At 40.5% G+C, this 13,970-nt stretch overlaps 1 protein-coding gene across 1 annotated transcript in view; it reads right to left on the reverse strand.

Moving 5' to 3' along the window:
• tenm1 (teneurin transmembrane protein 1) overlaps positions 1-13,970 on the reverse strand; it is a gene marked incomplete at both ends in the record, with an annotated part of 169,477 nt that overhangs the window by 47,324 nt on the left and 108,183 nt on the right. Inside the window, 4 exons of the mRNA XM_083891824.1 lie at positions 705-937; positions 5,342-5,362; positions 6,051-6,303; positions 8,511-8,654. Of these exons, the coding sequence (XP_083747950.1) occupies positions 705-937; positions 5,342-5,362; positions 6,051-6,303; positions 8,511-8,654 (651 nt within the window). The remainder of the gene's footprint in view (positions 1-704; positions 938-5,341; positions 5,363-6,050; positions 6,304-8,510; positions 8,655-13,970) is intronic.

The raw sequence follows: 13,970 nt of genomic DNA on the forward strand, positions 1-13,970 counted from the left end.
CGACGCTGCCACCGCTTCCAAAGGGCAGACTGCAGCCTGTACAGGACCCTGAGGCATGCAGGCAAGATTGCAGCCGATTCCCATCACAGCTATAAACTGTTTGAGTCTCTCCCCTGTCGCAGCAGGCTGCGGTCCATCTAGACCAAAACCTCTTGCTACAAAATTGTTTCTTCCGCTCTGCTTAGAGCCTCATCAGTAAAGTTAGAGACCAACACTGATGAATTCCATCATGCATTCCATTACTGCACACACCATGTGCACCATCTCTTCTCAAATACACAATGTGTTGCAATAATAGTAAAATCCCTTGCACATCTGTTCTGTTCTGAATCTCCTGTACAGCATCGTCAGCGTTTTGTTTTTTTCTTCATTCATATTTTCTTGTTGCGTTGTTTGTTATTGCACCAAAACACGCCAGCACATTCCTTTTATGTTCATTTTGAATTGGCAATACAACAGCTACTAATTGAGATTTATTCAGTTAATATTGAGTTCAACAGTGTGCAAGAACTGGGAACCATCCATCCATCCATCTTCTACCGTTTTATCCTCCACATGAGGGTCGTGAGAGGCGCTGTGTCAATCCCAGCTCGAGACAAACACTCAATCACTCTCACACCTAGTCAATTTAGAGTGTCAAGTTTGCCCTGATCAGAACTGTGAACTGAAAGAAAAAAAGGGACTTTGATAATTTTTTTTCCTACCTCGAGGATTATTGAGTGCAGCTTCAGCAGCCTTCCTGCCTTCTCCACAGTGGCTCTGGTCAAAAGGAAGACACTGCTCTCCTGTCCCAGCCACTACCTCCAGGTTACGTGATGGGTCTTTTGGCTGCCCAAGGTTTCTCACTCGGTAGACTCTGCGACTGCTGGTGTCCGACACGTACAGGACCTCCCCCCTTGGGTCCATGGCCAGGTAGTATTTGTGTGCAGGGCTGGTGCTGGTAGGAGGAGGTGAATCAAGTTAGTCAGGACAATATCTTCATGTCAATTCTGAAATAACACACACATATTTATTTATTTTTACCCCTGTTTTCCTATTTACCAAACTGCATGTAGTAGCATCCATCTGTTCGAACATATTGACAGTAGAATATTTTGGCCTATTTTGGGAAATTGCAATTTTACCCAGTATTCATGACTTGACAACACCATTACTTGAAGTCAAGGTATTTAGTAGCAATCAGGTCATTCCAGTGAATAGCATTAGTGCAAGAAACTCCAGGAGTACACTTGCGCCTGAGCTGGAACAACATGATTAATGTCTTCTAATTTAAATAGTACAGATGGCTGCAGCCACAGCAGCTGAATTATAGTTGTAGGTGATAATTGCATTCTGTGCATTCTTCAGTAAGTTTGTTGGGGGGGGGGAGGGGGGCAGATTAATAAGCTCATATATTCTAAGCATTAAACCAAAGAGTGATATGTTCCTTGCATGTGCCTGCCAACACAATTATATGCAGTGAAACCAACCTGGGGTGAACTTTACATACTTTCACACCTTTCCCCCTTCTACTCTTATATGAATAGAACAGAATGTATGTTACATAAACCTGACATGTAACCGTCAAGGTGAAAAGAAGTTGACAGAAACTGTGTTCAGCTGCACAGAGCCCATCAGGATTGACAGGACCTCACAGAAGAGTGGCAGAAAGACATCAGTCCATTTTTAAAATGAAAAACACCAACCCACTGACTCTCAATCATAGAGTGTATACCACCACTGAATCATCATCTATGGCACCAGGCCATAAGTCACCCACACACACACACCATGGACACAATGTAGAAACTCAAAGGTAACGGAAAAATGACCCAATGAGCAAGTCAACACATCTGAAGGGATAGATCTCTTAGCCTCTGAAATGCTCCTGGTGGGGCAGGGAGTTGTTCAAGTGGAAAAAAAAACAAAAAAAACACAAACCCCACGTTTCAGAAGCGACACCATAGATCGACCACCACTTGAATCCAGGGATAAGCCTGAGGCTTAAGTTGGCACACCATGAACACTGACTTCATTTAGCCTCATATTGACTGTGAGCTATATATGTGCTGTTCTTTGCGTAGGAAGAGTGCCAACACTGTGCACATGGAGATGTGCAGAGAGCACTCGCCTCGCTTCTGTACATAACAGTCGGCAGCTCATTAATTACAGAAATTCTTCTTTGGCAGGTTAGTTTGCTGAATTATTGAGACTGTGATTGAAAAAAAAACAAAAAAACAACAACGTGGGAATGTGTTTAATTGTCTACACAGCAACTTAGAGAGATGCCGGTAATCTGTCTATGGTGTGAAATCCAGTGTCATCTTGGTGTGGTCAAAAATCTCCTGCCATAAAACACAAAAACACCTGGTAAACATCTTTTCTTTTTTCAGCTGATGTTCACTTTCTTTAATTATGCTTTTGCATTGGAGAGCAATTGTACACTGTGAGGCTAACCTTTAGACTCTGAAGAGAAGCCTGCGTCCTTTTCGGGTGAGACTAAACCTTCTCACAACCCAGAAAAAAACTAAAAAACACACCCTGGAACAGGGGTGCTGTCAGTCATCTAGTCCATTAAGTGCATAACTGTTTACAGACCTCTGCACTGAACTGCACATACATAATTTAAACTTGATCCTAAGAGAGTTATTCACCGTGTTCTACAGTGTGCCGCTGCTCTGTGCAGTATATCATATTTGTTAAGCCTCCTGGTGTAACCACAAGCATTGCATGGTGGATATAAGTGATTACAAATCACTTTACCTGTCTGTTTTTTGTTTTTTTTCAATTAGACGCTCATAGCCCCGAATACATTTAAGCAGAGTGAATGAAATGAACAACAATAACAACCACAACACAAACAATGCCTCACAAATTCCCCTCCACTCCGTGCCTCTATTGTTCCCTCCACACAAAATAACAAAACAGTGCTCATAAATGTGTTCTGGCCGATCCTAACTGTCTTTGAATTGATCATCTGGGCACTCAGACGATATTGTGGAGGACTTCCTTCTCTATTTGAAGATGATCTTCGCTCAAACTACTGAAGGGAAAGAAGAGACAATGATTTTACTGTTAGTACATCCCATATTGTCTCCCCTCGGAGAGCACCTTGTTTTGAAGCCGTGTTGGACTGATAGGCACTTTGATGGGAAGAATGTGGAGTGAAAAGCTTTGAAAGCTGAATATGGATGAATAATTAATGTATTTGACTTGGGAGAACAATAGTATAGAATAAAAGAGAAACACTAATGTGCTGCTAACAGTAAAAAGATGCGGGAGAGAAAAAAATGAAGAAGCAGGAAGCAAAAATCTCCAGGGTGACGTGAGGGTATCTAAAGTGCCTTATGAAGAATACAGTTGCTATATGCTAACATCGTGTTTATATATATATATATATATATATATATATGTATATACAATATTTAGTACAGTACCTGCATTTGGAGCAGCAGAGGTTTCAACGTTTTCTCTCGTAGGTTTGCTTTTATTTATTTTACCAATATTCTTAGGCTACATCTACACGAAAATATACTTGCTTCAAAATATAATTTTAAGAGAATTTGATCAGGTTCTGGTGTAAACAGTTGGTTAATTGCAGAAAATACTAAAAAAAACCATCAATGATAAAAAAACAAAAAAAAAAACCCTTGGCTTTCTTTACCAATGATGACGTGGAACTCTTCCTGGTCTATGTTTGTAAATCACTACATTCACTGCTGGTTGTCAAGACTGATGCACTCTGTTTTCTTTAGACAGATGGTTGTGTGACAATAATAAGACTCAAATATGATTTGCTGGTTGTGGTGTTTAATGGAAGTTTGCATCTGAAATGCTGCGATATTGTTTTCTGGATTCTTCTTCCATCTGAATTTGTAGAACTAAAAAATTGGGCATTTCAAAAAGGCTCCAATCAAGGCTCGAATAAACAAAACTGAAAAAAACTAAGCAGATGGAGATTAATCAGTGTTTACCATTTACTTAAATGTGGCAGCCAAACATAGTCAAATTTTGTCCCATAACTAAATTCTGGATTTTGTTTGGCAAAATCAATGTATCACCTATTGAAATCAAATTTACACAGATTTACCCAGTTTATGTTATTATAGATTATTGTGATTTGTTTAAGCCATAAATAGAGACATTCATTTATTTGACATATTGCAGTCTTTCTTTTTAACCACCAGCAATAATGACATATCCTGATATAATTTGTCCAGTAGCAATATCACAAAGGTTCCATATAAAGTGATGTATTATTTATGCACTGTACAAACACACTTGTTTTCCTTCAAATGTGTGAACTGCTTCTCTGTTTTAATGAGTGCTTGTCATTGTCTGTCCCTATAAAGCCACAATTAACTTCAACTTTTACTCAGGAGCAAAACTTCTAATTATCTGAAATGATAATCGAGATAATAATCAATGTTGACAACCATAGGAGGCAACAATATTTTCCTTTTTTCACACTTGCAGACCTACAGTATATACAAATCCACATATACACTACAAAGATAATGCATTATTATATTTTACATGGTTGAAGGTGTATCTATCCATCCAGTGTCTACCACTTTATCCTCCACATGAGGGTTGCGGTTGATGCTGTGCCAATCCCAGCTGACACAGGGCGATAGGTGAGGTACATCCTGGACAGTTCGCCAGTCCATCACAGGGCCACATAGAGACAAACAACCATTCACTTTCACACTCACACCTACGGTCAATTTAGAGTGTACACATTACCTATACTACATGTTTTTGTAATGTGGGGGGAAGCTGGAGAAAAAAACCCACGCAACGGAGTCAGATTAACTCTCTCTCTTTCTCACAATCACCCATAAGCGCACACAAAAAAACACATCAAGTCTTAATATGACCTTTGACAGGGAAACACACAGACAGGATCACACATACAAACACACAGATATGTACACACACACACACACACACACACACACACACACACACACACACACACACACACACAGAGAGAGAACATCTGCCTCATCTTCTTTCTAACGTGATATCACATCAACATCAAGTGCTGGGGACAATGTCGAGGCCAAACAGGCCTCAGGCACTTAGTCTGAATCAGGAAGTGAATGAACCGTTGCATCCTCCATACAGAGTTCTGCAAACGCTCTGAAACAAGAAATCCTTGACATTTTGCCCTGTTGCCAATTTGCAAATTTAATATCACCCAGTGAAATTCAAATGAGGATTTGATTTGAGGATCTTTTTGCGAAGGTGAATGTAAAAGGAGTTCAGGTTGTGTCTGTGTGTGTTGTAGAAAACAAATCCAAATAAATTGCACTTCTCTTTTCAAGACAATAACGATGTGTCGATCACCAATTCTCACCTGTGTCTGGTGTCCCGGTTCCTTCATAATCAGCCACAAAGGAGAAAAGAGAAGGTAAAGCAATTATTTAAGAGTCACTCCCCCTTTAGAAAGTGATAATAGAGACTATTTAGACAACTGGACTGTTTCACATTAAATATAAAATGTAAACAATAAGCTTTTTAGCATTTGCTGCCAAAGGATTGGGGAATTATCAAATACAGACACTATGAAACCTCTATCTGAACCAGGAATAAAATAAGAGATAAGATAATAATACAGAATGAGAGAGTAAAGTTACATAAGAACATATTGCAGGACAAATGACTGCAATTCCATCGAGATTCCACACTTGAGAAAATACAGAAATAGAGAACTTAGTGCCTGCAGCGCAGTAGAAGATATCATCATCTTAATCCACAGAAAGAAAGAAAAAATCTATGTTTCACAGCAGACTTTCAGCTTCTCTTTCATCCTAAAGAGGTAGATTAGAAGTGATGTTTGAACCTCACACTCAAAAAGACAAACATCAGAGTGTGCTGAGATCAAAAAGATCACGACCACTGATGCAGACCAGCACTAATGCCATATGAACCCACGTGATTTCGTTCTAATGGTGCACAAGTCAATCCAATGCAGAAAATGCCACTTCTTCCCACTGTGGGAGATCCTCACCAAGACCTCACACTAGTCTCATCACATGCATATGCAAGAAGATCGTGATTCTCACTTGAGTTCAAGTATGGTTCTGGTGTATCCGTCTGGATGGACCCTGCGGATGAAGTTGAAGTCCCCCACATAGAGAGAGCCATCAGGGCCACAGGCCAGTGCTACGGGGGCAAACAGCATCATGTCCCGGGCTGCACCATTGCAGCTTGTACCACAGGGGACGCTGCGGTAGAAACCATTCCCCATCACAGAGCTGATGACAGGAGGCTGCTGGGAGAGGAAGACGTTTTCTCCATTTCCCTTGTGAAGGATTCCTTGGGGGGGGAAGAGGAATGCAATAAATACATTGAAGCCTGTTATTACTATGAGTGATGGGCTCCTACATGAACACACAATTTCCTGCTGAAGAACAGTTCTGATTATTTCACGTGACAGAATTTCAAGGTTTTATGGTTTGTCTTTGAGCTCCTCTCACTGCTCTCTAAGTGGGTGGTTGGGAGTCACCCACGTTTACTGCATCATGCAATGACAGCTGTGTGACTGCTTAGGACATTGTCAAACACTGACGGCTGTGTCTCTGCAAAAAACAAATGAAAAAAATGTAATTCCTATCCAAGAGTTGTATATTTAGTTTAATACGCTATTTAAAGGCATACTATGCATGATTTGCCAGGTGCTGATGTAAGACCGTCTCTGACTCATCGAGTGGGCAGCAGTGACTGAGCATTTGAGAGCGAATGGTGAAACGAAACAGCATTTTCTGACTGTTTGACAGCAGTGTGAAAACAAGCATGCCCATACCTCCACACAACCTAAGAGGGAGAGTGCAGTTATTCCAGATTTTGTGTTATTGTAACTAAAGCATACACTTCCTTCCATGTCCACTGGAGCGCCTCTGCTCTGGGTGTGCATGTGTGTTTGTGTGCTTCTATTTGCAGCTTAGCCCTGCCTTCAGTCAAATAGACACAGATGGCTCTTCATACATCTCTGACAGAGACAGAAGGCAGAGGAAAGGGACACACAGCACAGCAATGTGACCACGTCACTATGTTTCTACAGCGTCCCGCCCCCTCACACCTCGCTCACTGTCAGTGGCTCAGCGCTTACACTTGGACTGCCCGAAGGTGGCAGCCCAGAAATATCCTGAACACAGCAAAATATGACAGAAGGTGTTGTGTCTGCAAAATAAATACAGTGCCACACATATGTAGTGGGTCATAAGTGATGTTTGTGAGGGATTACTGTTGTTCTGGCACCATATAGCTTTGATGTTATGAAATAAATCAAAGCTATGATGTTATGAATTATGAATTTCATCACTTTTTTGTGAAATTTGCAGTTGAGTTTGTTGAATAGCATCATGTTGCCTCATAACCCATCCATCCATCCATCCATCCATTATCTACCGCTTTATCCTCCACCAGAGGGTCGCGGGGGGTGCTGTGCCTATCTCAGCTGACATTGGGCGATAGGCGGGTACACCCTGGACAGTTCGCCAGTCCATCACAGGGCCACATATAGAGACAAACAACCATTCACTCACACTCTCACAATTTAGAGTGCCCAATTCACCTAATCCCCATATCGCATGTTTTTGGACTGTGGGAGGAAGCCGGAGAACCCTGAGAAAACCCACGCACACACGGGGAGAACATGCAAACTCCTTGCAGAAAGGCCCTTGTTCCGAAGTTGTTCCAAACGGGGCTCGAACCCAGGAACCCGGGTCTTCTTGCTGCAAAGGCAAGAGTGCTAACCACTCACCTCATAACCATCAATACATAAACATGGACGTAGACATCTGATCTGAAAAGTGAAGCCCAGGAAGTAGGGACAGAAGTAAGAAGATTTTGTTTCGATGAAAGTCTGTGTTAAAATGAACCCACTTCTCCCTTGATTTATAACGTCAGTTAACATTTTCCTGAAAAGTCAATCGTCTCAATCGCTCGTTTCAGGTCTTCGTAAGGTGTTGTTCGATGTCAGTTTTTTAAAATGATGTTACCATTTAAAGGAAACTTGAGGATAAAGAATGGATACCTGTGTGAATAACAGCTTCTATTATCCAATCGGTGCCTACTTGAGGTCTGTGAATTTTTCTGTATGTGAAAATTAATACAGGCTTACAAGTTCAGGTTCTAACCTGGACTCCTGCACTTTTGCTCTCTTTGCATCAAGGTCAACAATTAGAATTCTTTTCTTTGTGATATTATGTCGTGTAAAGCAGGGTTTCTCAATCCTGGTTCTGGGGATCCACTGTCTTGCATGTTTTAGACGTTTGCTCCAATGCAAATGAGTCCCCAGGACCCAGATTGAGAAACACTGTTGTAAATCAAACTAAATAACATTTGTTTAACTGATAATTTATCATTCGCCCAATTTGGGATACACTGTGAGCTGCAGACTCAGACTCAGGGGATGTGCGATCCCAACATTGTTTCTCCAAGATAAATATCCACTTAAATTGGCCTAATTTTAATTTATGTTCTGTATTTAAAAATCAAGAGAAACATGCATTTGTACTCACCACTGTGTATGTTGAGGGTGTGGTGTTTGTCCAGTGACCAGCCTCCTAGGTTTGAAGGGACCAGTTCAAATCCTTGCATCAGGGCTGTCCTCCTCTCCCAATGGATAACACCTGGACATGACTCGTATTCATAGCCAACGGATACTGAAACACAAACAAACAGACACATACGAGGGCTGGTGTTATGCACCGTAAAAAGCTGTGTGTATGTAGAACACTATATGCACAGAATAATAATTATGTGTTGGTATTTGTACAGAACTTGACAGGAGAACAAAAACACTACTCCCCATTGCTTTCAGACTACATAGCTACTACGATAGCAAGATCTCATCAGTGAGTGAATGTGTGTGTGTGTGTGTGTGTGTGTGTGTGTGTGTGTGTGTGTGTGTGTGTGTGTGTGTGTGTGTGTGTGTGTGTGTGTGTGTGTGTGTGTGTGTGTGTGTGTGTGTGTGTGTGTGTGTATGAGAGAGATCAGTGAAAAGTGGAGGATTAAGCAGGAGGAGCCCAGCTTCATGAAGGAGCCCTAGAATTAGCTGCGTGGCCTCTTAGTTGTAATGATACACTATGCAGCATCTAACTGCAGCTCACAACCATCAAGACTTTTTTTCAGCTTGGCAGGATGAAATAAGTTCCGACTTCCGAAAACGGTTATTTACCACTTCCTGGAAATTGTTTAAAAGCAGCAGGTGACAAAGTCATCGGGGCTCTAAAAAAATCCGTAGCCACACAGAAATGTTGAACCTCTGTGCGTCATTCTGCACACAGACACAATTGCGCATACATGCAGAAATAAAGGTTCACCAGCTTTGTTCCGATATAGCGAGTACATTTACTCAAGTCTTGTGCTTAAGAATTCGGATTCTAACATAGTACTTTTAAGACATGGTAATGCTGCACTTGTTTAAAGCTACAGTTAGTGCTGTAACGACAGATTATATTCTTTATTGACTTATGTGTCAATGAGTTCTCTTGATCCCTGCTTTTTTCCATTACTATGTTAAAACGTACAGTATATACAGAGGCTATAAGAATGTGCAATATAATCTCTTATTGTCTATATTTATTCTAGTCTTAATGGCCAAGCTGCTTAACACTACAGTTTTGCATTCACTCATTCCTTTGAGTTGAAAGACAGCACTCTACCACTGATCTACCGTCTCCCCTTATTTGTTTTCAGCACAACTTAGACAAAGAGTACTCAACATTTTAAAAATCGGATTAAATTAGTGAAATGTGGAAATACGTCACTGTTGGCTCGCTTTCATGAACAAAAAATGGAAGAAAAAAGGTATATTTTGTGACTTCTGCACAATTATTGCTACTTTATCTCACTACCAAAACACGCAATTTAAAATGAATCAAAACTTTGACTCAACGAAGAAAAGCGAAAAAGACGAAGAAAAAATCTTGAATATGTAACCTGTAAACACACACCCCAGGATGTACATATAAGGTGTTATTATTCCCACGACAATTTACCAAGGGTGCACTAAGTGTTAAGTGTTAACTGTTTTTTTTTGTCCATAAAATGTATAAACTGATCAGTGCAAGGAAATCAGAATGTATATGTATATGTATATGTATATAGCTATACAGTATATATATAGATATAGATATACACACGTATACATATATAGTTATATAAGCTGAAATCATATAAAAATGGCGATAGTAGTAAAGATAAATAACTGATTAATGGTTGCAGATCTGGTTGCAGTGGTCAAACACTACACTCTCATTATCACCAAAAAATTCCTTCTGTTTATCAAATGTATTTGCTGCTGTCCTTGAGCAGTGAACTACTCGCAAAACTACATGGATATTAACCGTCTTTCTGTTAGGTGATGTGTGGTGAGTTTATCTGTGCTTTTTACATGATGACAACTGCCTGCTGAGCTTGAAAATATGTTGGCTGAAAAAAAAGAAGAAAAAAGAAAACAAGCTGAAAGAAATGTAAGACTCAGAAGAAAGGCAGAATTCTCTGTCGGCTTGTCCCTACGCTTGACCCCTTTTAAATTACACTGAGTGGTTGGATCATTTATTTGCATATATATAACTTTGATAAGTGGAGTTCTGTGAGAAGCATTTATTCATACGATGCATATATTTTTATTTGACTCATTTGCCTGCTACGAGTTCCAGGTTCCTAAAGCAAGAAAGAGGCGTTTTAAATAACACATTAATGTTTTCACCTTAAATGCGAGAAATACTCTTAAAGGTGCCATATGTAAGAATGTGGCCAAAAAGCGGTTACTACATTCACATTCAAAATACCGAGGTCTTTTAGGTTTCGTTTTCTGACCTAACTGGCAACCCGTGGTTGCTCGGCAGCTAAGACTCTACTGACTGCAATGATTGGTAGACGGCAGTAGGTGGCGCCACATGTCAAAACATGATTTCAAAACATAAACATGATTTGCAGTCTGCAAAACATTTTTTTTAATGCAAATATTTTGGCTGTACTGTTGTTGTTGGTGAGTTCAGTTTGTTATATGAACATTATTCCTGAGTCTCTGTGACATATTAGGAGGATTTTACGGCCAGTTGCTTTAGATTTATTACATAATGCACCTTTAAGCATGCATTAAACATTAAAAAAGGCTGTGCAATCGGAGCAGTTGGATACAGTTAACTAAATTTCAAACCTATGTCACATTGCTAATGTGAAGACAATGACACACTGTACAAGGAGACGAGCGTGACACATCTGACAAAAAAAAACCTGTAGAAGGAACACTGCAGCTGTCAGTCACTGTTGACACTGATCTTTCTAACTCGCTCCGCTGTAAAGCAACAACGTGGCTCTGAATTGATAGGCACTGAAGGGGAACTGGGGAGCACAGTCAGCATAAAGAACAGTGGTGATAGTGGAATACATAAGAAGTCTGTGCTCACGCTGTGCACAAACACAGGAGATCCCCCTTTAACACGGAGAGAAAATGTCAGAAGGCACACCGGGCCAACTGTTCTCCAACTCAACGGATACAATCGATGAAGTGATTGGGCAGAGAAAACAATGGGTAATTTGGGACCCTGGGGATTCTGAGAGAAAATAACGCTTATAGTGCTGGACCAAAGTTCTTAGTACAGGAATTATCTCTTACATGCATTGAAAAGGATCCTTTGTTTTTAAAGGACAAAAAAAACCTAGAGTACGCAGTGTAAATGCACACCAAAGCAATGCTTGCATAGACAGGCTTTATATCAAATATTCCAAAAATAAAAGCATAGATCTTAAAATATAACGTATTAGTATTGTGTGATTTGTGACCCTTAAATTCACATTACAACCCCCTGAGAAATCTGTTTCATGACCTGGAAACCAACCCAACCTTATGAAAATGCATCAAAAGTTGCCATAAATAAACTTCCAGCAATAGGAACATTGTCCTGTTTTTTCTTTTTCTTTTCTCTACAATAACCGACTTCATTTGAGGAACAAAGCTTTTCCAGGGCAAAACGGGCAAAGCAATCTCAAAGGGAAAGTGTCAGTGTTTGGAGAACCGCGTCACAACTGAATATTACTGTAGCTATATCAGAGAAAATGAAACACACCAGCACGCACATACACACTCTCTCACAAACAATACCCATGCTCAAGATCGTATATAAATGCACACTCAATATCTCACAGGTGAAAGCTTTCATTCCCCTCTGCTGAAGCCTCAGGCAATGTGTTCACCCCAGCAAACAGAGCATGATCTCCTTTTCACTGACTATGTACGTGCACATGGAATAATGTGTATACACACATACACAGATGTTTGCGCGTGTCTGTGTGTGTGTGTGTGTGTGTGTGTGCACACCTGTGTCATTGTGCCCACAAAGTGATGAGAACCATTAAGGGGAAGGGTCGAGGGAAAAGAACGGGTAGAAAGGAGAAGAAAGAGGAAGGGCAGAGCAAGACCGGGGAGAGGTAACAGCGGAAGATCAGAGAGAATGGAGGGATAAACGAGCAGAGAGGAGATGTAAAGACAGTTTAGGGGAGAGCAGAATTACTGAAAACCCATATGAGGGTAAAGGAAGACAGTAGAATGAATGGAGGGCGTGGTGATTTAGAAAAGCAGGGTAAATAACAAAACAGGGGCATTTGAGTTGAGAGAATTTGAGAGAGCCGGAGCAGATGAAACGCAACTCTGGCAGATAAAGAGAAGAGGATGGAGATGGATCAGGAGGAGGCCGAAAGACGGAGAGATGCAATCTGTGTATGAGACCATCCACTCGAGTGGACAAAGCTCCTGGTAGGCCAGCGATATCCCAGCGCTTATTGGAAAGCTCTCTGCCTCAGCACCAGTCTTTGTCTACAACCTTCCACAAAGAAAAGTGCTGAACACAGACTGTGGAAACATTATCTCTTATACGAGCAATAGAGAGTTCAGAGGTCGAAGCCTTTATGACTTTTGTTGAAATTACTTTTTGCCAGAAAGAAACAAATGTGCAATAACGGTAACACTTATATATACAGTATATCTTTTTCCAGGGATGTGAGAAGGCGCCGGGGTGGAAAGAATCATATGATATGATATATCATATGTGAAAATGCATATACGTATTTGTTTTTAGCATATGCACAGACTTGTATTTACAGAACCAGAGTCTGTCAGAACTGTCGAGACATTTCTCCCCGCCACTGCAGATGGTATCGTTTCTGCGAGTTCCTCTACAGCATATTTTGTAAAGCCACACATCCTGCCATTCCTCCTCCTCAAAACAACTTTTGTCTTCTCTTCTGTCAGTCCCGAAGGTCTTGTAAAGGTGGTACAAAATCTTAAAGAGAACTTTGTTGCATTCTGGGAAATCTGCTGTTGTGAAACCAATATTTAAAAAGGCAACAGACAACGTTCCTGTCCCCAGCAGTTCCTGTTTAGTCACTGTCGAGAAAGATACAGCAGTAGCAAAACGCCGGTAAAGACACAGGTGTTTCCTGAGAGCTGCTGTTTTGTCACAATAAACACGACTGTGTGCAGGTCGTGACTGAACACTATTCTCTCCAGTGTTTTAAATACGGAAGAAATGCAGTTCTCTTGTATCTTGTATATAAGTTGATTCTCATGAAAACCCTGTTCCCGTGGGCAAGGCTTACAGGGATCAACATGAACACGGATGGTGTCATTTTTCTATCCCAATTACACTGCGCAATCAGTTTTAACATCTAAATCAAAGGTTTTACATAGAAACGTGTCTAATCCGGCAATAAGAAACTAAACCCAGATACTACAAGTCATATTTTTTTAATGAGGAGATCACAATCTTCCGTTTATGAATAGGAAATTGTCCAGTAACAGTTTATTGATTAGCGACTGAATTGTTAATTATTTACAGCGTCCAGGCTTCAGACTTTCACTCAGAGCAGTCGTTAAAATAATATGAGAAATGCATGGATTGCAGTAGGGAATTTGACTCACCTGATCAAAACATCACATTTATACTATTTATTTCCCTGTATTCATCAGGAAT

This window comes from Microchirus variegatus (genome assembly GCF_963457635.1).
Source record: "Microchirus variegatus genome assembly, chromosome: 6".
NCBI classification, from domain to species: domain Eukaryota; kingdom Metazoa; phylum Chordata; class Actinopteri; order Pleuronectiformes; family Soleidae; genus Microchirus; species Microchirus variegatus.